At 39.2% G+C, this 22,202-nt stretch overlaps 1 protein-coding gene and 3 long non-coding RNA genes across 5 annotated transcripts; all 4 read right to left on the bottom strand.

Moving 5' to 3' along the window:
• Positions 1 to 1,639: 1,639 nt before the first annotated feature.
• LOC117296699 (ficolin-2-like) lies at positions 1,640 to 21,845 on the bottom strand. Of its 2 annotated transcripts, none has more exons than XM_033779739.1 (5): positions 21,762 to 21,845; positions 14,286 to 14,777; positions 3,052 to 3,188; positions 2,686 to 2,947; positions 1,640 to 1,996 (listed from the first exon to the last, which is right to left on the bottom strand). In XM_033779739.1, exons 2-5 carry the CDS (start codon positions 14,737 to 14,739, stop codon positions 1,740 to 1,742), a joined length of 1,110 nt encoding a protein of 369 aa, XP_033635630.1. In that variant the 5' UTR covers positions 14,740 to 14,777; positions 21,762 to 21,845; the 3' UTR covers positions 1,640 to 1,739. The 2 variants fall into 2 exon arrangements, with proteins under 2 accessions (XP_033635630.1, XP_033635632.1); XM_033779741.1 differs by lacking the exons at positions 14,286 to 14,777; positions 21,762 to 21,845 and adding exons at positions 9,233 to 9,298; positions 9,547 to 9,596.
• LOC117296700 lies at positions 5,434 to 8,967 on the bottom strand. Its single transcript, XR_004519787.1, has 3 exons — positions 8,741 to 8,967; positions 7,838 to 7,934; positions 5,434 to 6,809 (listed from the first exon to the last, which is right to left on the bottom strand). It is a non-coding gene; the product is annotated as an uncharacterized LOC117296700 (long non-coding RNA).
• Positions 9,720 to 12,694, bottom strand: LOC117296701. The gene is made up of 4 exons (XR_004519788.1): positions 12,644 to 12,694; positions 12,487 to 12,552; positions 12,330 to 12,395; positions 9,720 to 9,769 (listed from the first exon to the last, which is right to left on the bottom strand). It is a non-coding gene; the product is annotated as an uncharacterized LOC117296701 (long non-coding RNA).
• LOC117296702 lies at positions 13,074 to 13,610 on the bottom strand. Its single transcript, XR_004519789.1, has 3 exons — positions 13,541 to 13,610; positions 13,384 to 13,449; positions 13,074 to 13,135 (listed from the first exon to the last, which is right to left on the bottom strand). It is a non-coding gene; the product is annotated as an uncharacterized LOC117296702 (long non-coding RNA).
• Positions 21,846 to 22,202: the final 357 nt, after the last annotated feature.

Below are 22,202 nucleotides of genomic sequence, written 5' to 3'. Positions count from 1 at the left end.
TACCGCATTAAGAAGCTCTCGTAAGTCGTTCACTTAATAAGCTCTTAATAAGACTTAAAGTCACCTGGAAATAGATTTTTTTTTTTAAACATGAGAGTATATGCTTACGAACAATAAAACAATTTTTTAGTAATTGTTTGTCACGATTTATATGTTTAAAAAATGTATAAAGTTGTTTGGGGCTGACTCCGCCTACCCCTTATGTGACGTCAATCGAGGCAGACTTTGCCTGCAATGCGTATAGTAAACACACGTGCAAAGTACATGAACGTCCAAGTCGTGAGTTGGTACATTTCCAAAAGTGTTTTCTGCATTCAGCAGCAATACATCTGGTCGGCATTGCCGGAAAAAAACAAACTCACGACTTGGTCCGTACATGTACTTTGCAATTGTGTTTACTCTACTCTTAAATTTGTAAATAAAATAAGAACTGATTTTTTAAAACTTTAGTTAACTGTTTATTCATATTCCACTCATCAAAACACATATAGTGACAAAAGCTTTATTTTGAAAAAATACCACTTCCAGGTGACTTTAAGTAAGACACTTAGTAAGCCCTTACGGTGTTATTCACGAACCATTCTTATCGCTTTACTACCGCAATACTTACTAAACCTCTCGTAACGCCTTCTTAAGCGGGAACGCCCTCGAGCTGAACAGTTATGGATTTGTTATGTAATTGACTGGAGCGTGACCTCATTGTCCAAAACGAGCATTTTATAAAGTGACTGGACAGGCTACCGTCGTTTTGGAGATATTTGTCACCCTGCAAACATGGAGAGCCAGACTAAAGCAAGCTTTATAGCTGGTTACCGCTGAACTATCGAGTTGTTGTTCTTATTAATCACTACCACCAGTAAAATTGTGTTGAAAAGTAACACAAGTTATGGCAAGTAGAACAAATGTTAAAATGTATAGACAAAAACCCCGCATAGCCAAATAAGAGCTGAAACACCAACTAGACGAACGAAATTAAAACCAAAATAATAATACACAATACACAACTAAATAAACAATAATAGTAGTAACAAATAATCATAACAACAAATAGTCACAGTAAATTAATACAAGAATAAATAAATAAATAAGTAAATAAACGAATAAAAAAAGTGATGAAATAAAGTAACACTTAAATATATATTTAAAACATAGGTTGGTGCCTACTCCAAAAATTCGTAATGTTTGAGAAAATTTGGAGTAGGAATGTAAAATTTATTACAAGCTCATTTTGTAATATTTCGCAACTTTGAAAGAAAAAATCGCAAGGAAATGTTGGCCATGGAATGTTGAAAAGGGGCTTAAGAAAGCGCCACGAAGCCGAAAACACCCCACGTAGCACTAGTAAGGACTTACGAACTCGATTGCAGTTACGAGTGCTTCGTGAATATGACGCAACTCGCTAAGAACGAACTAGTAACACGTGAACGCTTACTAAGGCCTAAGAAGGCTTCATGAATAAGGCCCCAGGTTGTAAGGCTGATGTTAGCAGTTTGTGTGTATACAAGCTTATTATTATTGTTTAAATTAGTAATAAATGATTTATTATAATGGTTAAACAGGGTGATTTTCCTTTTGTTTCCACAAATCCACTCAAATTTGTTTTTGTTTTTATATTTTGACCATTAAACTATCCCTTGTGCAGCTGTACTTGAGCGCGTGCTATTTATTTGTCTTCGACCCTTCTGCTACTGATATGAATTTTACTAGTGAGCGGCATCACTATGAGTGGTATAGTGTTCTTATTTTGGTGTTTGTCGTATTTTCATCTCGGAGGTTTTAAGTGAGTAATACCACCCCTTCCAGTGATACCAAGCAGCTCCTCGAGCATATTCAGTCGTGGTCCCACTGAGATACCCACCGTTAAGATTAGAATAGTAGCAGTCCCTGTACCACCAGGCACCGTTAAATTTCTGGGCACAATGCCTACTGTTGTCTACATCGTTGTCTTGGTCTTGAGTCGAGAACTGCTGGTTATTATGGTAAATCAGCGAGTCACCTGAAGAAAGATGATGTTGTAATTTTAGGAGAAAAATTACGTTTTCTTTTTAGTTATTCATAACACTTATTTTTAAAATTGGTTGTACTTTATTTCAATTTGTCAAAAATTTCAATAAATGCAATTTTAATATTAAATAATATAAGCAACATATTTTTAATCTTTATGGTTTTAATGAGTTGCTCTTTCGGTTTAAAGGCAGTAGACACTATTGGTTATTACTCAAAATAATTATTAGCATAAAACCTTACTTGGTAACGAGTAATGGGGAGCTGTTGATAATATAAAACTGTCAGAAACGGCTCCCTCTAAAGTTTCATTATTATCTCGCAACTGCGACGACAAATTGAGCTCAAATTTTCACAGGTTTGTTATTTTATGTATATGTTGAGATACACCAAGTGAGAAGACTGGTCTTTGACAATTACCAATAGTGTTCAGTGTATTTAAGGGAACGTATACTTTTTTTTACACATTTTTTTAATTGTTGAAATTATATAAATACAATAAAACTAACATTTGAAATTTCCATTTCAAAAGGTGGTACATTATTATCAGATATCACCGAAAATCCAGGAGCTGAATATGTCCATGCAGGAAGAATAGTTCGTAAGTAACCCACACGCATTAACATTAAGAAATACATTCATTTCCTTAATAAATTAGCAGGAATGTTACTGATTTATTACCTGCTGTTCCAGAGTAAATTCCCAAAGTCATCCTGTATTTGTCATTAACATCAGCGACGCTGAATGAGTCATACTTTGCAAACCTGGATTCACTCTCGAAGTCTGAGAGATCTACGCGGAGTTCATACTCGCCCTGAGCGGTCAGACGGTGCAAGTTGTCGTTACCGAGCCAAAACTCTCCCTCCAGATTCCCAAAGCCCCGGCTGTAGCTGGCAAAGTCCAAATAGAAATCAACACTGCCGTCATTCCGCCGCTGGAAAACCTTCAAACCAAAAAATGAATTTTAATACGGCAGTCTTCCTCACTTTGATAAAATTCCTTCGATACAAATCACAAATCGGGTCATTCATTGGCGTGTTAACTTACCGTCCATCCACCACCGTCTGTCTCCATATCACAGTATACCTGGAAAGCCTCACCGGAGTCTAGAGGATGAACCGTGTACACGCCACTGATCGATACACCACTCGCAAGAATGTCAGAACAATCCTTCGGAGGGGCATCTGTACAAGTGCAACAACCAAAATGTTGATTTCTACTCAGTATCCGCAATATTTAGTTACCAATACTGATTTTCTTACAATGCTTTCCAAGAAAATTATAAGTTGTGCTACAATAGACTACTGCACGTGCATTTCTCCAGAGTTAAAGACAGTGGACACTATTGGTAACTGTCAAAGACAAGCCTGCATAGTTGGTGTATCTCAATATATGCATAACATAAAAAAACCTGTAAAAAATTTGAGCTCAATCGGTCATCGAACTTGCGAGATAAAAAAAAAAAAAAAAAAAAAAAAAAAAAAACACCCTTGTCACACGAAGTTGTGTGCGTTTAGATGGTTGATTTCAAGACCTCAAGTTCTAAATCTGAGGTCTCGAAGTCAAATTCGTGGAAAACTACTTCTTTCTCGAAAACTATTTCTCACAGCCGTTCTCACAATGTTGTATATTATATAACACCCAAGCAGATCCTTGCCATTTGATTGGAGGATTGTCCGTCACGTGATAGCAAATAAAAGTACCATTGCACGCCGAGTCACTCGCCGTGCTTTTTTGTTCCATCCGAAAAGCACCATTGCACGCTGGCACGCTGCCAGCGTGCAATGGTACTTTTCGGATGGAACGAAAAAGCTGAGTAAAAACATCACTGCGTGCGCGTGTCTTTGGTAACGCAGCAGGTGTTACTGCAAGAAGGCATAGTAAAATTACTAGCATTCGGCTTCTACAGTTGAAATTGTTTGTTTTGAAAGTTGTTTCTTTCAATCAAAATGACAAAGTTCTACTTGGATGTTATATAAAACAAATAATGAATGTTTTTCATTCGTGCAATGGTGCGAATATGTTCATTCGTTGAAAGCTGGAATGTTCCATTCAACTCGGCTCCGCCTCGTTGAATAGAACATTCCACCTTTCAACTCATGAACATATTCGCACCATTGCACTCATAAACATTCATTATGTGTATACTATCAACCTTTCCCATTTACTCGTCACCAAGAAAGGTTTTATGCTAATAATTATTTTGAGTAATTACCAATAGTGTCCACTGCCTTTAATAATAATATTTTCGCCATCAAATACACAGGGATGAAGCTATGACCCGAATTCTCAAAACAATTGTACTCAGCTTAGGGGTTGTTCACAATTATCAACATTTCCATCTACCGTTGCCCCTAAATAACTAACAATTGCAGGATATGAACCCATGACCTCAGGATTGACATTAACCATCATACTTCACCTCAAGCTACTTGACACCACAGACATAAAGAACCTATAGACGGACAGCACCTATGGAAATCAACGTCCAGATACCGTAATTGTGGCGGCACCCGACTATACCCAAACCTTGGGCAAAATCTGTGAAAACGCAAGCGAAAACACGTGTAAAGCAATGGGCGAGTGAAGAGATGACGACAATGGTACTTTTCGGATGGAACGAAAAAGCACGGTGAGTGACTCAGCGTGTATTGTACTTTTATTTGTTACCACGTGACGGAAAATCCTCCAATCAAATGGCAAGGATCTGCTTGGGTGTTATATGATATGAACTAGCGTTTCAAAGTGAGTTTAGACTGAATTTCCTGGAAAAAAAGTTGTACAACTTGTAAACATGACTTTTGAACAGTTCAACCTCAACGCCCAACATTTGCAAACAGTCATATGGATTATTTATGAAGTGTTGTCTTACATATTAAGGCTACAATCCCGCATCGGGTCATTATCTCATGCAAATTTATAAAATATAACTAAGACGGTGCGGGCACTGCCTCAAGGTTATACTAAAACTTGTACTAAAAGCAGCGGTCGCGCGTTAACTTCCGCCCGCGGTTTGAGAAAGTACAAAATTACAGTTTGGCGCCCCCTACTGTCCGCCTATAAGGTTCTTTATGGCTGCGTTAGACACCTGTATTGCATTCGATAAAGCCCCTTACCTGTTTCCGTTGTTGTGATTCTAGAGCGTTTTCGAATCGAAGGCTCAGGCTTGAGGCTTGAGGCTTGGGATTTTCAGGCTCCGGCTCAGTGAGACTCAGGCTTCACAATAAACAACATGGCGACGAAATTGTTTCGAACACTTCGGCTTCACGGCGGGATTAGGCTTCATGTGGCCCTCGTGGTGGATCATGGGGGAAATAATAATGCACGAGAACAAACGTGCGTCGTCTGCTTTTTGTGTGCGAGGCATTTATTTAATGATTGTATAACAAAACAAAAAATAACACCACCACAAAACACATAATCATACCATTTGTATTGTAACAAACGCATATTTGCTTTCTGATGGTTTAATATTGTAAAAATACCTCAATAACTTAGAGCAGCCCACTTTTTAGCTTCACTTGATTGTAAAATGACTTATTTTAGTGAAAGCCAACAAATGATGGTTGTTTTCATCAACAACGAAACGGACCAAAAATGTTCTGAAAACATAGCTTTATTTTGTTGTAATATATGTCAACAACATGCCTTGCATTGAAACTGGAAAGCAGGGAAATTTCGAAAGGTATGTTCTGTTATTTGAAAACTATAGTATTCTTTTAGAATAAAAATAACATTACTCCGACTATCAAGTAAAAACTGCATACAAGCTATACTGCACAACAATGAAAACTTTATTTTATCATAAATTGAGTTACTTTTAAACAAAAGAAGTATCAATTTACAGCAATTGATTGTTTAAATAACTTTTTTTAAGATTACAAAGACGGTGCTAATAAATGATTGTTTGTGTTCTCCCATGAGGCTGGGAAAATGTTAGGTTACTTAACAACTTTTAAGTTCATTGCAATTATGATGATCTCCACTTTAAAGTCAAGAAACATGATTATTTCGTCAACTGTTAGGTTAGTATTTCGGAATTGTCAAGTTTTTTCTAATTGTATTTTTCAGCTGTAGAATAGTTGCTAGCAAAAAATTGCAAATAAGGACAGGTCAGTTTGCTTTATGTTACTTTACAGAGTTAGAATTGAGCTTTTTATCTTTATCGACACTGGTGAAGTTTCTTCTGCTTAATCACCAGTGATATTTCCTCTACTGATGACTAAGCCTGAGCACCTAGTGTGACAGACAAGTGTCGAAGTGGAGACTATTGATTGCCTTGTTGAGTTACAAATACCATTTTTCAACTACTCACATTACTCGACGTGCTACCATGACTACTAAAAAACAGTCACGACTAGGAAACTTTCTAGGACGATAGGTGGCAGCAGACTTACCGGGTAAAGCCATGTTCGCAGAATTATGTGCAAGCTCATAACTACGTAAACAATGGAAGTTTACCCGGTAAGTCTGCTGCCACCTAGCGTTGGAAAGTCTCCCATTGTGTCGCTCTTGCCTATTCCCTACAACTTCAATCCTTTTAGCACAAATTTTACTTGATTGGGCCTGCGGCAAACAACTTGCCGCAATGTATCTTAGGAGTTTAAAATAGTCACAACTATTGTCAAAGTCGTGACTACAATGTTTTTGACACTAGATGAGTAGTAAACTTCACTTGTTGCCCAGGCCTACTGGTGACATCTTATATTGTTCTGAAATGAACTAACAGGTCTTTCGCTTTGATGCGGAACTGGCTAGCACATGTTACGCTTCTCACATTGATGCTTTTCTGCAGATCCTTGTAACTGAAATGAGAAGAAGATACAATCTTATGAGTATGATCAAATAGTCAATGCTTGAGTAGGATCAAATAATCAATGCTTGAGTATAATAAAATAATCAATGCTTGAGTACATGTATGATCAAATAATCAATGCAGCCCTCAACATTATAAATTGCAAAATTATAGCATTATCATACCATTTGGGTGATCATTGTACAATGTATCTAAACAAAATTGATTTTTAGCTCTTGGGATTTAATGTTGGTTTAGAGAGTTTACTTTCTATTACCCCCCCCCCCCCCCCTTAGATATAAAAAACAAAGGTCAACATTCAAGAGGGGATTGACTTGGAAGTCTCTCGAACTCCAGATCACCACTGATTATCGGAAACATCTCAAAAGGATGTCGGGTTAGCCTTGCTAAGCCTTGCTAAGGCAGTCAAATTGTCACTCCGAACAAACGCAACTACCGTATACATTGTACACTGAGCGTAAAATTAACCACATCCGGCACATCGCACGACACGACGCCCCCGTACACAGCCTCAGCATGCAGTTAGTGGTACGAGTGCGGATTACTTCAGCAATGTGACAGTGTATACGGGTGGGTCGTGCGGTGTGATTACTACGCACAGTGTATACGGGTGGGTTTAGACCGTCGTCTTTTTCTGAGTGAATAATACCACAGCCTTGATATTTATAGTATTCATTTTGGTTTTAACCCATATGTGGTAATTGCACTATATACTCAATACTTACCGGAGTAAAAACCAAACTGAATACTCGTAACCTGGTGCAATTTTAATATCATTTGCAGTTCCGGCTGCTAAAATTTAGGATTCAAACTGCCTCAGCTACTGGGCAAACTCGGTGGTCTAGTTTAGCATGAAACTGCTCTAGAATTGCAAAGGTTGTGGGTTCGAATCCCACCTGAGTAATTTGCCTGTGATTTTTGTTTTCACAAAACTCAGGTAAGTACTGAGTATACAGTGCTTATATAACACACATTGGTGTATATGGGTAAAAACCAATTTTGTGATTCAAACCATACCTGACAGATATGGGCAGTGTTCAAGTATCCTTTTGCCCCTATTAGACTTGAACCTCGGCCGGGTGGTTTTCCTCACACCAAAGTCACTCTTCCAAATCTACATTGTACAATGAAAGTTAATACAAGTAAGAATGTTGATGAATGCCAGTCCTCTTCTACAAAAAAGTTGGAATCCTTAGTCCACAAGCAAAAGGTGTTTTTCTAGCAAAGTCCCCCCCCCCCCCCATCTCAACACCCAACCCATACTTATATAGCCTCTGCTTAATAAGTTGATGCAGGTGTACATGTATCATCATTCATTCATTCATGGCTAATATTTAAATTTATGTAATCATGTAACCTTTTTTTTTTAGTTGCCAAGAAATGTATTTCCCTTCAGAAAACTCAAATAAATTACTACCCGGTACATCAGTCAGAAGTAAACAATATGAAATATTATTATTAAAAAAGTAGGCCTACAACAAAAACATTCTTGAAAAAAAGGAACAAAGCGAAATATTATTCATAAGTAACAAGAGTGTTCAATGTAATGTTTATATAAAATAATCGGTTCAGCTTAAACGAAACCGCAAGATTTATAACTAATAATATCACTATCCAGCTCTCGGCCTTGGGATTATAAAAAATAATAAACAAGTGTCGTTTTTAATCAGCAGACAAGGAATTTTAATTTTCTGCCAACGAAAAATAGACCATAACCAAGTTAAGAAGACAGGCCCTACTTTCACAAATATTATCCTGTCAAATAATTCCCGAATGTAGCTTATCTTCATCAGTAAATGTTGAGAATAAAACCAAAAGACAATTTTCACGAATTAGATGCAGCACTAAGTTTATGGGCACACGTCATTTTTAACGCGAAGTAAATTATCATAAAAATTTACATTATATATCAAAACTTACCTTAATATCATTGATGCAAATTGTTCGCCTTCTCATGGGTGATATATCAGGTGAAGACTGTTGTTATTAATAGTAAAACACAATCAAAAGAGCCAAATTTGTCAATTTTATTGAACGGTAACCGAGGATTTTAATGGCTGCCGCAAGAAAAAGATTTATCATCACGAATCTGACGTCATGAAGCCTGGCGAAGCCACCTCTTGAGGAGGCTTCGCCTGGCGCTGTTTTCAGCCAAAATCGAAGCCTCAAATTCGAAGCCCGATCCGGAGCCTCCGATTCGTACGCGGCTTCAAAATGGCTGCATCAGTCTGAAGCCCAAGCCTGAGCCTGAGCCTTCGATTCGAAAACGCTCCTAGTCTCCGTTGCATCAGTTGTACTAGCCTGGTTCATGGTGGACGAATCTTTAATTGAAATCAGGAAAGAGGACATCATGTCAATATTGATTTAGGAAGTAAAACAGACACCTGTATTGCATTCGATAAAGCCCCTTACCTGTTTCCGTTGTTGTGGTTCTCTCCGTTGCATCAGTTGTACTAGCCTGGTTCATGGTGGACGAATCTTTAATGTAAATCAGGAAAGAGGACATCATGTCAATATGGATTTAGGAAGTAAAACAGACACCTGTATTGCATTCGATAAAGCCCCTTACCTGGTTCCGTTGTTGTGATTCTCCCCGTTGCATCAGTTGTACTAGCCTGGTTCTTGGTGGAGGAATCTTTAATGTTAATCAGGAAAGATGACATCGTGTCAATATGGATTTAGGAAGTAAAGCAGACACCTGTATTGCATTCGATAAAGCCCCTTACCTGTTTCCGTTGTTGTGGTTCTCCCCGTTGCATCAGTTGTACTAGCCTGGTTCTTGGTGGAGTAATCTTTAATTTAAATCAGGAAAGAGGACATCATGTCAATATGGATTTAGGAAGTAAAACAGACACCTGTATTGCATTCGATAAAGCCCCTTACCTGTTTCCGTTGTTGTGATTCTCTCCGTTGCATCAGTTGTACTAGCCTGGTTCATGGTGGACGAATCTTTAGGGACCATGGATAAATTATGTCACGGGAACGACCGCGTCGCGACGCGTTCCTTTGCGTGACAAATCGAACAAAAGAAAAACTACGGAGTGGAACGCGTTCTCCTCAACCACCGGGTCTCGAGGAAGACCCACTGTATAACAAAGGAACAATGGTGTAGGCCGAAAACCACTGTGTAGTTATAATCGGCTTATATGGGTAGATAAACCCAAGTTGTAGCCCTTTTCACACAATAAGTCAAAACACAACCGCAGATTAAAAAATAAAAAATACTACGTCTTTGCACGACCGCCATGCAAAATAATCCCCCAAAGTAAAACAAAGTCAATAGGAAAAACATCTTACAGTAAACAGTAAAACTATACTCTTTTTTGTACATCCAAGGTGTCCAAAATGTTTCATGTTTGAACAATGAAGCCAACACGTTATGAAGTTTTTCTTAAACACGCTTAATATTTCCCAAGGAACTGCTGAAAATTCACCACGTTGCCCAAGGTACCAGCGACGGCACCAATGTTGTATGAGTTTAGCTCGGGCACCAACGCTGGTTAGTATTGCAATTTTCGGACACCAGATTCTCCCGAAAGTCTTAATCTCAAGGCGGTTGAAACTAATTTCGTAAGCTGTTGCGCAATTTTTCCAACGGAGGGCGGCTCTCCCGCTATCACATTGTTTAGGAAAGCCCTCTAGCGATCAATGTTTCTTGCATTATAGTTTGTTGCACGCAAAATAACAAGACTACTAGGCCTGAATATTGAAAACACTGTGTGTGAGTGTGTAGCTAGATGGAGTGTTTGTGTACTACGATGTAATTGTGCGTTGTGTTTTGTGTGATTGCGAGCCGGTCAGCATGATTTTGCGGTACCTTTTTGAACGAATCTTGTAAGTGTAATCATCTCTGTAAACACGGGTCCTAATGTAACAATTAGATGTAGATCTAAATAAGTTGGCGATGATTTCAAATTTAAGAATAATAGTCACCACTTCAACTTGTTATTGCAGTAGCATATTATTGTATTAGCTTTGGCAAACTTGAGGGTTGGCTGTACATGGACGTCTCCAACCCATTGTCTGGTGTATACCTGAGCTAGACCGCAAACACTAATCCTTCACCCCTTCGTGGCTTACTTGCAAGCTGCCTTGTCCATGTAATCTGAACAACAAAAGGCACCAACAATAGAGTTCGATAATGAGGGACCTTAAAAATCAGTGAAGCGCTTAATCCATCTTGGGACGGGCGCGTGACAATTTTGGGACGGACTCGTTCTAGAACGAGTCTGACCGCGGGCGGCCGCGTTCTTAATTTATCCATGGTCCCTTAATGTAAATCAGGAAAGAGGACATCGTGTCAATATGGATTTAGGAAGTAAAACAGACACCTGTATTGCATTCGATAAAGCCCCTTACCTGTTTCCGTTGTTGTGGTTCTCTCCGTTGCATCAGTTGTATTATAACACCCCTTACCAATATTCTGCCTTTTCATTGGTTTAGAGCGCGTCACATGATATGTCTAAGTTTTAACTAGACGACGGCCGTGTGATAGTGCATCGGTTTGCTGTGTGATAGTGCATCGGTTTGACATGCGCTAGTCCGAAGACTATCAAACGGCGTGCAGTACCCAGACTTCCGTTGCGTGTACGAGGATGATAAATTAATAGTCTGTAACCATTTCGGATTACATGACACTACATACAGCACAGTAAAAGTTTTCGCAATCTGTATTCGCGTCGTCCGTGGATTGTAGCATTCAGGTCTGTATAATAGTACAGTATTTAGAACTGTTTGGGGTGTTATAAAAAAAAATATTTACTGCTTTTACTCGTGCAATGGTTAAAACTATGACTACCTCGATGATCCCCGGAGCGTTCTATTTTCCCTCGGTTTCGCCTCGGGAAAATAGAACGCTTCGGGGATCACCCCGGGAGTCATAGTTTTAACCATAGCACTCGAAGCAGTCAATATTTGTATACTAAGCCTGGTTTATGGTGGAAGAATCTTTAATGTAAATCAGGAAACAGGACATCATGTCAATATGGATCTAGGAAGTAAAACAGACACCTGTATTGCATTCGATAAAGCCCCTTACCTGTTTCCGTTGTTGTGATTCTCTCCGTTGCATCAGTTGTACTAGCCTGGTTCATGATGGAGGAATCTTTAATGTAAATCAGGGAAGAGGACATCATGTCAATATGGATTTAGGAAGTAAAACAGACACCTGTATTGCATTCGATAAAGCCCCTTACCTGTTTCCGTTGTTGTGGCTCTCTCCGTTGCATCAGTTGTACTAGCCTGGTTCTTGGTGGAGGAATCTTTAATGTAAATCAGGGAAGAGGACATCGTGTCAATATGGATTTAGGAAGTAAAACAGACACCTGTATTGCATTCGATAAAGCCCCTTACCTGTTTCCGTTGTTGTGATTCTCTCCGTTGCATCAGTTGTACTAGCCTGGTTCTTGGTGGAGTAATCTTTAATTTAAATCAGGAAAGAGGACATCATGTCAATATTGATTTAGGAAGTAAAACAGACACCTGTATTGCATTCGATAAAGCCCCTTACCTGTTTCCGTTGTTGTGGTTCTCTCCGTTGCATCAGTTGTACTAGCCTGGTTTATGGTGGACGAATCTTTAATGTAAATCAGGAAAGAGGACATCATGTCAATATGGATTTGGGAAGTAAAACAGACACCTGTATTGCATTCGATAAAGCCCCTTACCTGTTTCCGTTGTTGTGGTTCTCTCCGTTGCATCAGTTGTACTAGCCTGGTTCATGGTGGACGAATCTTTAATGTAAATCAGGAAAGAGGACATCGTGTCAATATGGATTTAGGAAGTAAAACAGACACCTGTATTGCATTCGATATAGTCCCTTACCCGTTTCCGTTGTTGTGGTTCTCTCCGTTGCATCAGTTGTACTAGCCTGGTTCATGGTGGAAGAATCTTTAATGTAAATCAGGAAAGAGGACATCGTGTCAATATGGATTTAGGAAGTAAAACAGACACCTGTATTGCATTCGATAAAGCCCCTTACCTGTTTCCGTTGTTGATGAATCTTTAATTTAAATCAGAACAGAGGACACCGTGTCAATATGGATTTAGGAAGTAAAACAGACACCTGTATTGCATTCGATATAGCCCCTTACCCGTTTCCGTTGTTGTGATTCTCTCCGTTGCATCAGTTGTACTACCCTAGTTCTTGGTGGAGGAATCTTTAATTTAAATCAGGAAAGAGGACATCATGTCAATATGGATTTAGGAAGTAAAACAGACACCTGTATTGCATTCGATAAAGCCCCTTACCTGTTTCCGTTGTTGTGATTCTCTCCGTTGCATCAGTTGTACTAGTCTGGTTCATGGTGGACGAATCTTTAATGTAAATCAGGAAAGAGGACATCATGTCAATATGGATCTAGGAAGTAAAACAGACACCTGTATTGCATTCGATAAAGCCCCTTACCTGTTTCCGTTGTTGTGATTCTCCCCGTTGCATCAGTTGTACTAGCCTGGTTCATGGTGAACGAATCTTTAATTTAAATTAGGAAAGAGGACATCATGTCAATATGGATCTAGGAAGTAAAACAGACACCTGTATTGCATTCGATAAAGCCCCTTACCTGTTTCCGTTGTTGTGATTCTCTCCGTTGCATCAGTTGTACTAGCCTGGTTCATGGTGGACGAATCTTTAATGTAAATCAGGAAACAGGACATCATGTCAATATGGATCTAGGAAGTAAAACAGACACCTGTATTGCATTCGATAAAGCCCCTTACCTGTTTCCGTTGTTGTGGTTCTCTCCGTTGCATCAGTTGTACTAGTCTGGTTCATGGTGGACGAATCTGCAATTTAAATCAGGAAAGAGGACATCATGTCATTATGGATTAAGGAAGTAAAACGGCAAATGTTTGCATTTCTTCTTTGACTTTAAAAATGAGAAAAGGTAAACAAAAAAAGGTAAATGAGAAAAGTGTTTCGAGGGAAAAATACCAATATTTCTTTAGTGCAAAAGCAAATCCTACATGGTTTATTGTGAAAATTAAATCATCTGTACTTTTTTTTTTTCAAAGGAGAAAAGGAGTCTTCAAAGGTGTCTATTAAGTCAACTTTATAGAGAGTGAAAGGAACCTAGTTGTAGCTGATCTTGTTGTTTGGTAGTCGAACGCTTTACCAACAAAACAAACTGCCAAGGAGTTGAAGGTAAAGCCTGACTTCTGAAATCGTACTGCGCTTTGTTTGTTGTTTCGGGCCGTTAAAAATAATATAAATTTCCACAAGCAAATAAAACCGTACGCTGGGGGGGTGCCTGCAGCTTTGGTTTCTCAAGATTCGAACTACAAAAACATAGCTCCATCAGGCTAGTGAAAATATGACGGTTTGTACGCTTGTGGAAAGATGGGAGTTGACCCCTATATAGACTGATATTTTTGAACGTTTATTCCAGTGTTGTTAATACTTTAGAAAACTTGGATCTTCACCGCAAAATAAGGAAGGTTTCTTTTAACCAAAGGATAACTTTACCATGAAGGAATTCCTTAAACGCAGATACCAGGACTTGCAGCTGCTCCAGCTGTCGTCTTATACCCAGTACCTCAGAAGTGACATTTTCTTGAAAACCAGACAATGATACTAGCAACTCTTGCACTTGAAGTGTTGTGTCTTTAAACTGGTGTGTTGCGTTTCTTAGTTCCGAAGTTACCATTTCTTGGCTGGTCGATACTGTGATCTCCAGTTCTTCAAGCTGTCGCCTTGTCGCCATATTTTCAGTTGCAACGATGTGTTGAATGGTGGAAGAATTGCAGCCTATCTCTGAGTTCAATGGAGGAGAGCTTTGTGAATATACTAGTGGGTTGATGGTGATCACTTGTTGCTGGCACACACTGTTTTCACTGAACGTAGGTGATGGGCCATTGCTCTCTACAGACTCTGCAGACTTCACAGTCATAACTAGCACGAGAAAGACAAACGGCCCCATGCTGATCCAGAGTTAACAGATTAGTTCTGATGTTTCCTCTGGATTGAAAACAATTGAGGAACAGACACTTATATAATATAGCTTCCCGGTGTACGGTAATATAAATTCACGTCTTACTGTTACAAACTTCCCGTTTGTGTGTAAATAAATAAACTGTCAAAGATATCGTGGCAGCTAGGGTGCCAGGTAAAGTGCCGTAAGTTTCACGGTGGAAGTTTTGTAAGCTACCCCTTCAAGGAAAAATTTACACAAGTTTGTAATTTTATACTATCAACATTTAATCTATCAACAGCTCTCCAATACTCGTTACCAAGTAAGTTGTTATGTGCTTACAATTTTAGATGAGTAATTACACAAGTCCAGACCTTCGGGAGGAAGTAAGTATGAGATACATTAACTACATGTACTTCGTGCAATGCAAAGGTATGTATAGTATGTAGGCCTAGTAGTATAGTGTTGTTGGAGAACGACTTGAAATTCGTCCATATAGACCTTAGTACGGAACTTTGGAATTCGTGCCATCCGACATGTTGTGATCCTGACATAGTTAGGGACTTTTCGTTTTCAACAACGGATGGTTCTGCGACGGTAAAGATGACATTTGGCGTCATCTGCGCATGCGTCGGCTTTGAGGACGGTCGTCCATCAATTTCTACGACAGTACTTGGGATGAATCTTCGTTGTGCTGGAAACGACAACGTTTAGCTGAACAACCGTCGCAGAACCATCCGTCGCCGAATACGAAAAGTCCCTAGTATCTCCGGATGACGACATCCTAAACGTAAATAAGTTGACATACCGAGATAAATTTGCCGGGATGTCGACATCCCCCCAAAAAAGGATGACGTGTTCCTATGATAATTTATCTCTGGATGACGACTTCCTAAAAGTAGAACATCGTCTTTCTGTGATAATTTATCTCGGGATGTCGACATCATCAGTTTTGATGTCGTTTACCCTTTGTATATAGTTGAATGAGTGACGCCATTTTCGGTTTTCGGTAATTCTACAACACATTGGATCGCATCAGGTAATCATGTCAGGCGTGTTGTTGGGAGGGAGACGACATCCTAGTTTTAGGATGTCGTCATCCCGAGATAAATTATCACAGCAAAACGACATCGTAGTTTTAGGATGCCGTCATCCCGAGATAAATTATCACAGGAAGACGACATCCTGGTTTTAGGATGTCGACATTCCGAGATTTTGACGAACACATAGATCGGCTTGGAAATGTGTTTACATGTCTGCGAGAACACGGCCTGAAACTAAAACCATCCAAGTGCCATCTACTGAAACAAAATAGTAAAATACTTAGGCCACAAAGAACTTCTACGTTTTCTTGGTTTCACTGGCTTACACAGACGCTATATCAAGAGTAAATCGAACATCGTGGCACCCCTGTATCGACTGACTACCGGTGAACCTCGCCTCAAGAAGAAGAGCAAAAAGATAACACACATCCCTCCTCCTCCCTTTGTGTGGACGCAAGAATGTCAGTAGGCAATGGATGTCTTGAAGGAAAACCTAGCAACATCTCCGATACTAGGCTATGATGGCTATAAGTTGCCATTCATCCTTCAGACGGACGCCTCGAGTTTTGGTTTAGGGGCAATTCTGAGCCAGGTCAGAATTAAATCCTGTGGAATCCAGTTTATTTACCCAGCTCATAAATTGGAATTGTTGGCACTGAAATGGGCAGTCACGGACAAGGTGAGAGATTACCTCATCGAAAAAGAATTTACAGTAATCATTAACAACAATCCTCTCGTCTATGTCACCTTTACGGCAAAACTTTACGCAACATAATCCGACCCAGGGGTCCGTACTCGGCCCGCAGTGGTTTACGCTGTACACTTTACCGATTCGTGACATCATCCTGAAATTTAATTTGAATTACCATGTGTACGCAGACGACACTCAGCTATACATCACGTTTAAATCTTCTCAAGAAAACGCCAATGCATCTATTGCACGACCTGAGAAATGCATCCAACATATTGGACGTTGGACACAACAAAACTTCCTGAAGTTAAATGATGATAAGACAGAGTTCCTCCTATTTGGGTCCCGTCAACAGTTAACAAAGGTTTCAGTGCTGTTATGTTCATCTCTGCCCCCAAAGTTACGTCTTTTGGTATAGCGCCCTCTCGTGTAGCGCTAGTGCTCTTCGCCAATAAGTTTTCTGTAGAATTCGGTTTTCGTCAAACCACTCAGTAGAAAGTGCCTGTTTTTCACCTTGAAGGCCGTTTATGACCTGTAGTTACCTTGAAGTCTATCTAGTGGTAAGCTTGGATTTTATTGTAGATTAGTTTTCAGTAAAATGTTGTCTAATTAGCATGTATTTTTCAGTCATGTTTTCCCGCCGTATCATTTTCCGCCTTCTAGTTTTTCTCTCATTTACGTAGTTTTCGTTCCTTTTGTTCCCTTGATTTATCATTTTTGTGTCAAGGCCATTGTTAAGCTGTTGGGTAGTTTAGTGAACTAGCTTGTCCAGGCTCCCTTGCTTAGGGATGTTTACTCTTCAGGAAGTTCTAGGGCCTTTTTATGGTTGTATAACTACGCTAGTTGTGTGAGTTTAAGACTTAGTTTTTGTTTATAGCAGGGCTTGCCTAAACACTTCCACTCGCCATTTTTATTTTGGACGCTATGAATATTCATGAGCTTGTTTCCTTATTTGGGCCTTGCCTGCTTATGACTGGAGGGCTTTCACTCGCTGTGTGTATTGAGTGCATTAAATAGTTTATGCATTGTTGTTTATTTTTAGGTTGAAGATGACGAGAACAGTAGTGTTTTGAGCAGAGGTTTATATTGTTGAGGACATCTTGAGCCCGAAGAGAGAACAATTCTGTAAGAGTAATTTCATGCTTGGGAAATTGTTATTTCTTTAATTAAGTGGTTTTTTGGTGATCTTTTTTAGTTATTTGTTATTCCGGATGTTGCTATTAATCTTTATTCAGTTTGTACTTAAATATATTGCTCTGTACTTATAGTTGTTGTACTTTCTGCATTAAACTTTCAGTTTTACCGTTTTGTGGTACACTACACATTGGTTATCTGTTTGGAGTAGAGGGCGCCCCGGCTCCCCAAGTCCTTCACAAGTGCCATGCATTTCCATCGGTGATGCTCGGATAGTTCCCTCGCTGAAAGCTCAAAACCTTGGGGTTTATTTTGATTCATGGATGACACTTCAGCTACACATCAACAACATTGTTCGTCTGTCATCATATCACATCAGGAATAAAGGTAAGATTCGCAAGTACTTGGACAAAAGTGCCACTGAAAAGGTCATTCATGCATTTGTTACTTCTCGTCTTGACAACGGCAATGCTCTTCTCTACAGTCTTCCTAACAACCAGATTTCCCGACTTCAGCGGCCCAAAATACTGCTGTCTAGAAAGTCCTGTTCTATCACCCCCATTTTGAAACAACTACACTGGCTCACTATCTCTCAAAGAATCATCTTCAAGCTGATGCTCATTGTCCACACAGCTCTTAATGGCAAGGTGCTCCACTGTCTATCTGAACTGCTTCAAATTTACACTCCACCAAGGAATCGTCGATCAAGTTCCATGTTTCTTCTCATTGAACCCAAGTCTCGACACTCATGGGGTGACAGGTCTTTTTCTTCAGCTGCGCCACGCATCTGGAACTCTCTACCACTTAATCTTAGATCTTGTCTTTGTACCACCAAATTCTTACTCTTCTCAAAACTGATCTTATGTCACAGGTTTTCAGGGACTAATTTTGATGACGTCGTGACAAGGTTTTAGATGTTGAAAATTTACCATTTGCTTGTTGCCGTATCTCAACTAATATAAAAGCTAAAATGTTCATATTTGGGCATCGGATAGATAAGGACTTGGCCAACTTTTGAAAACGCCAAAAATCGTACGACCCTAATTTCTGGGTCGTTACCTGGATCAAAGTTCGCCTTAGTGTTTTTTCATCAAAAAACAATTTTTGAGCTTATCTACTTCATAACTCAACATTGAGATCGATTTGAATCTTGAAACTCAACAGATAGTATCAAGACACTACAGGCCAAATTACGTCATAATGACGTAATCAGGTATTAAATAACAATAAAAAAAGGTTAAAATTTGTAAAAAATCAGATGGCGCGAACCTTTTTGTGGGGAATCCCAACGCTCTCTTTTGTCCCACAAAAGAGGGCGCTGTTGATTGTTAAATCTGTGTACAGCATCCCGTGCAGGGTGAGCTAAACTTTTAAAAACGGTTTTATAAGTTGCAATATAAAACTTTTCCCAAGGCCCCCCTGACCACACCCACCAGAGTGTGCTCAATTTCCTTACTTAGGCATGTACATGGACCGTTGCTATTATTATACATGAAAATTTTGTTAACTTTCCAGCTAGGCTGACCCCCCTTGGCTCCTGCTCTATAAAGCTATGATGTTCATACTTAGGCATCGGATAAATAAAGACTTGGACAACATTTGAAAAGTTAACGCCAAAATCGTATGACCTTAACTTCTGGTCGTTACCATGCGTCAAAGTTCGCCTTCGCATTTTTTCATCAAAAAACAACTTTTGAGCTTTTAAACAAAAGTAAAGCTTGTACAAACTTAACACTTTTATGTACATAGGCAATAGTAAGTAGATGAAACCGCCACTTTTTTTGATTGATGACTCATGACAAGGTTTTTAATGTTGAAAAATTACCATTTGCTTGTTGCTGTATCTAAACAAATATAAAAGCTATGATGTTCATACTTAGGCATCGGATAGATAAAGACTTGAACAACATTTAAAGAGTTACCGCCAAAATCGCACGACCTTGACTTCTGGGTCGTTACCCTGGGTCAAAAATCGCCTTCGTGTTTTGTTCATTAAAAAAAAAAATTGAGTTTATCTACGGCATAACTCAAGATTGAGAAAGATTTGAACCTTGAAACTCAACAGATATTTGAACCTTAAACCATAAGGAACCCAAGAAAAACTGCTTGTGAAAAAAAAGTATTTGAAGATACAATCAAGTAGTAGGGTCTCAATTAAACATGTTTTTTTTTTTTCAATTCGACCACATTTGACCATAGTTACGGAATGGTTTGATCATCATGATTTGTGAATTGAAATAGTGTTTTTTCCGTGGGCAAATATTTGTATATGGCCTCAACATTATGACATATTTTTGTACCTTGTAGAAATGCCTAAAATACCAAACTTTTTGCGTTTACAAGTGCAAATATCCAGTGGAGCCTTACGTGTTTCTAAGTTTTGTTTAAGGGAGAGGAGACTCTTTGCTTGGCAAATAAAACCACACAATTTTTATCTAGGGACTGTTTACATCGCGCACAGAGAGGTAAAAGATTTGCCACGATTTTAGGGACACCTCGAAAACAGGACCTCCTACGATAAATGTATATTATGTCAAGATGACGATCACATGTCTATCTATTTTACATTAACTTATTTCATTTTGACTACTTAATTGATAAATTGCTTGATCAAGAACGACTAGTTTTTCAAAAAGGCGAAGAATGTGACGAGTACACGTATACCCCCCCCCCCCGACCCCGGTGTGTGGCGGGTTTTTTTTCCCAGGACGAACGTGGGTAAATATCTGCACACATTCGTCCTGGAAAAAGAAAACGCCACACACCGGGGTCGACCCGGGGAATTAATGGAACGCACACATAGATACTAACAGATCTGGGAGTAAGATCTGGGAGTATTAGTAAGTGTGACCGTGTCCGAAACGGCGACTTCGGCTACAGCTACGGCTAGATCGCGCGCTTCAGCACTGGTAGACGCGCTGATCTAGACGTAGCTGTAGCCGAAGTCGTCGTTTCGGACACGGCCTGTTACTCACTAAAGGCTATACCGGGACTAGACTAAAACGTGTCGGTCTCTTTTAATTTGAATTGGTTTGCCAGTAGTTGTTAATAGTTAACTTTGAAAGTTCTTATAATTGTTTTCTTCATTAATATCTTATTATATACCCTGTCTTTCTGTGTCTTCGTTATTTTCAGAATAAACCTTCAGATTACAGTTCCAAATTCTCGATTTGATGACCCCGTCACATTTCCAAAAAGACATAACTTCTGACCCACAAAATAAATTTGAATTTTAAAATCTAGACCTAAAGGCCCATTTAATTCAAAATGGCATTTAAGATTAAACTTTGGTTACCGTGACTCAAAGTTGACCTTTACTTCCGGTTCGAAGTGGGATAATTCTCAACAAATAGGCCTGTTTACCATTATCAATTTCTTTTCGGAAAACCTTTGAGCATTGTATATTAGCGTATAGTTACCATGACCCCTTGTCGACCTTTACTTCCGTGTCAAGCGGTAGTAGAATTATATCTCAATAAGTAAACACTCGATTTGCATTTTCTTTTAATTTTGAAACGCTTTGACCGTACATGTCAAGCAAGGGTTGCCGTGACGCTATTTTGGACATTATTTCCTGGTCAACAAACCAGATTTCAAAATTATTTTCTGTTATAAACTACAAGAGCGATATGATTCAGATAAGCCTTAGCTTACCGCGAACTCAAGTTGACCTTTCCGGGTCAACCGAAGTGGGACCGTACTCGAAAAAAAATCCAGGATGGTAAAGGCCAATAGATTTGCATACACGCTCCAATTGGCTGCCACGCACTTAACGCTGAATTATTCATCAGTGGGAATTCAGCTATTGCCTTATACAAAACCACGAAGTGTGTGTGTACCATAGAGCATGTATGCACTGTATATTGCTCTGTGGTAGTACATTGTACACGTATTAATTAGGGCTGCACTTATATGCTACAATGGCCTAATAGTAAACCACAATGTGTAGCCTACACCACGTACGCGAACGAACGCCGTATATAGCCATAGCAATTCTCTGAACTTTGCAAAAAAAACGAGATTTCAAACACAATCCATCACTTTAAAAATTGTACATTAGATCTAGTCCTGAATTCATGCAAAGTGAAATGTCGTAAAGCCAATCACGAGCAAGAATTAACAATCAAAATATTAGACAACATGCTCAGTAATCTTCAACTTACGACTTTAACTTCAACTCCAACTTCTGTCCTGCTCCACGAACTTACAGCACTTTCTAATTGAAAAACCGTATGTGATTGACTCTGTTTAACCGATCCCTCCGAGCTCTGCAAAAATCGCCCTAACGCGCTCTTCTTATATACCACACACTATAATGAATCAATCACATGTATGTAACATGCATTTCCGCCATATTGTCAGATGGTTATCTCTAAAGTGCACGGTGTCATAGGCCCAGAAAACAACCGTAAACTTGGCAAACATGTTTCTATTACTTTGGCTCTGAGCTCAACTTTTTGCGACAACCAGAGTATTTAGATTGAACGACTTGACGTTTTAGTCAGCGTTTGCCGACGTATGCAAATTTCTCTAAAACGTTGGCATACGCTGAACTACCGATCGATTTTTCAATGTTGGCCATATAAAAAGTGTATTCATAACGA

The sequence above is a fragment of the Asterias rubens genome, chromosome 11, assembly GCF_902459465.1.
Source record: "Asterias rubens chromosome 11, eAstRub1.3, whole genome shotgun sequence".
NCBI classification, from domain to species: domain Eukaryota; kingdom Metazoa; phylum Echinodermata; class Asteroidea; order Forcipulatida; family Asteriidae; genus Asterias; species Asterias rubens.
The sequence above is the reverse complement of the archived record's forward strand: the minus strand, read 5'-3'. Positions and strand labels throughout refer to the sequence as shown.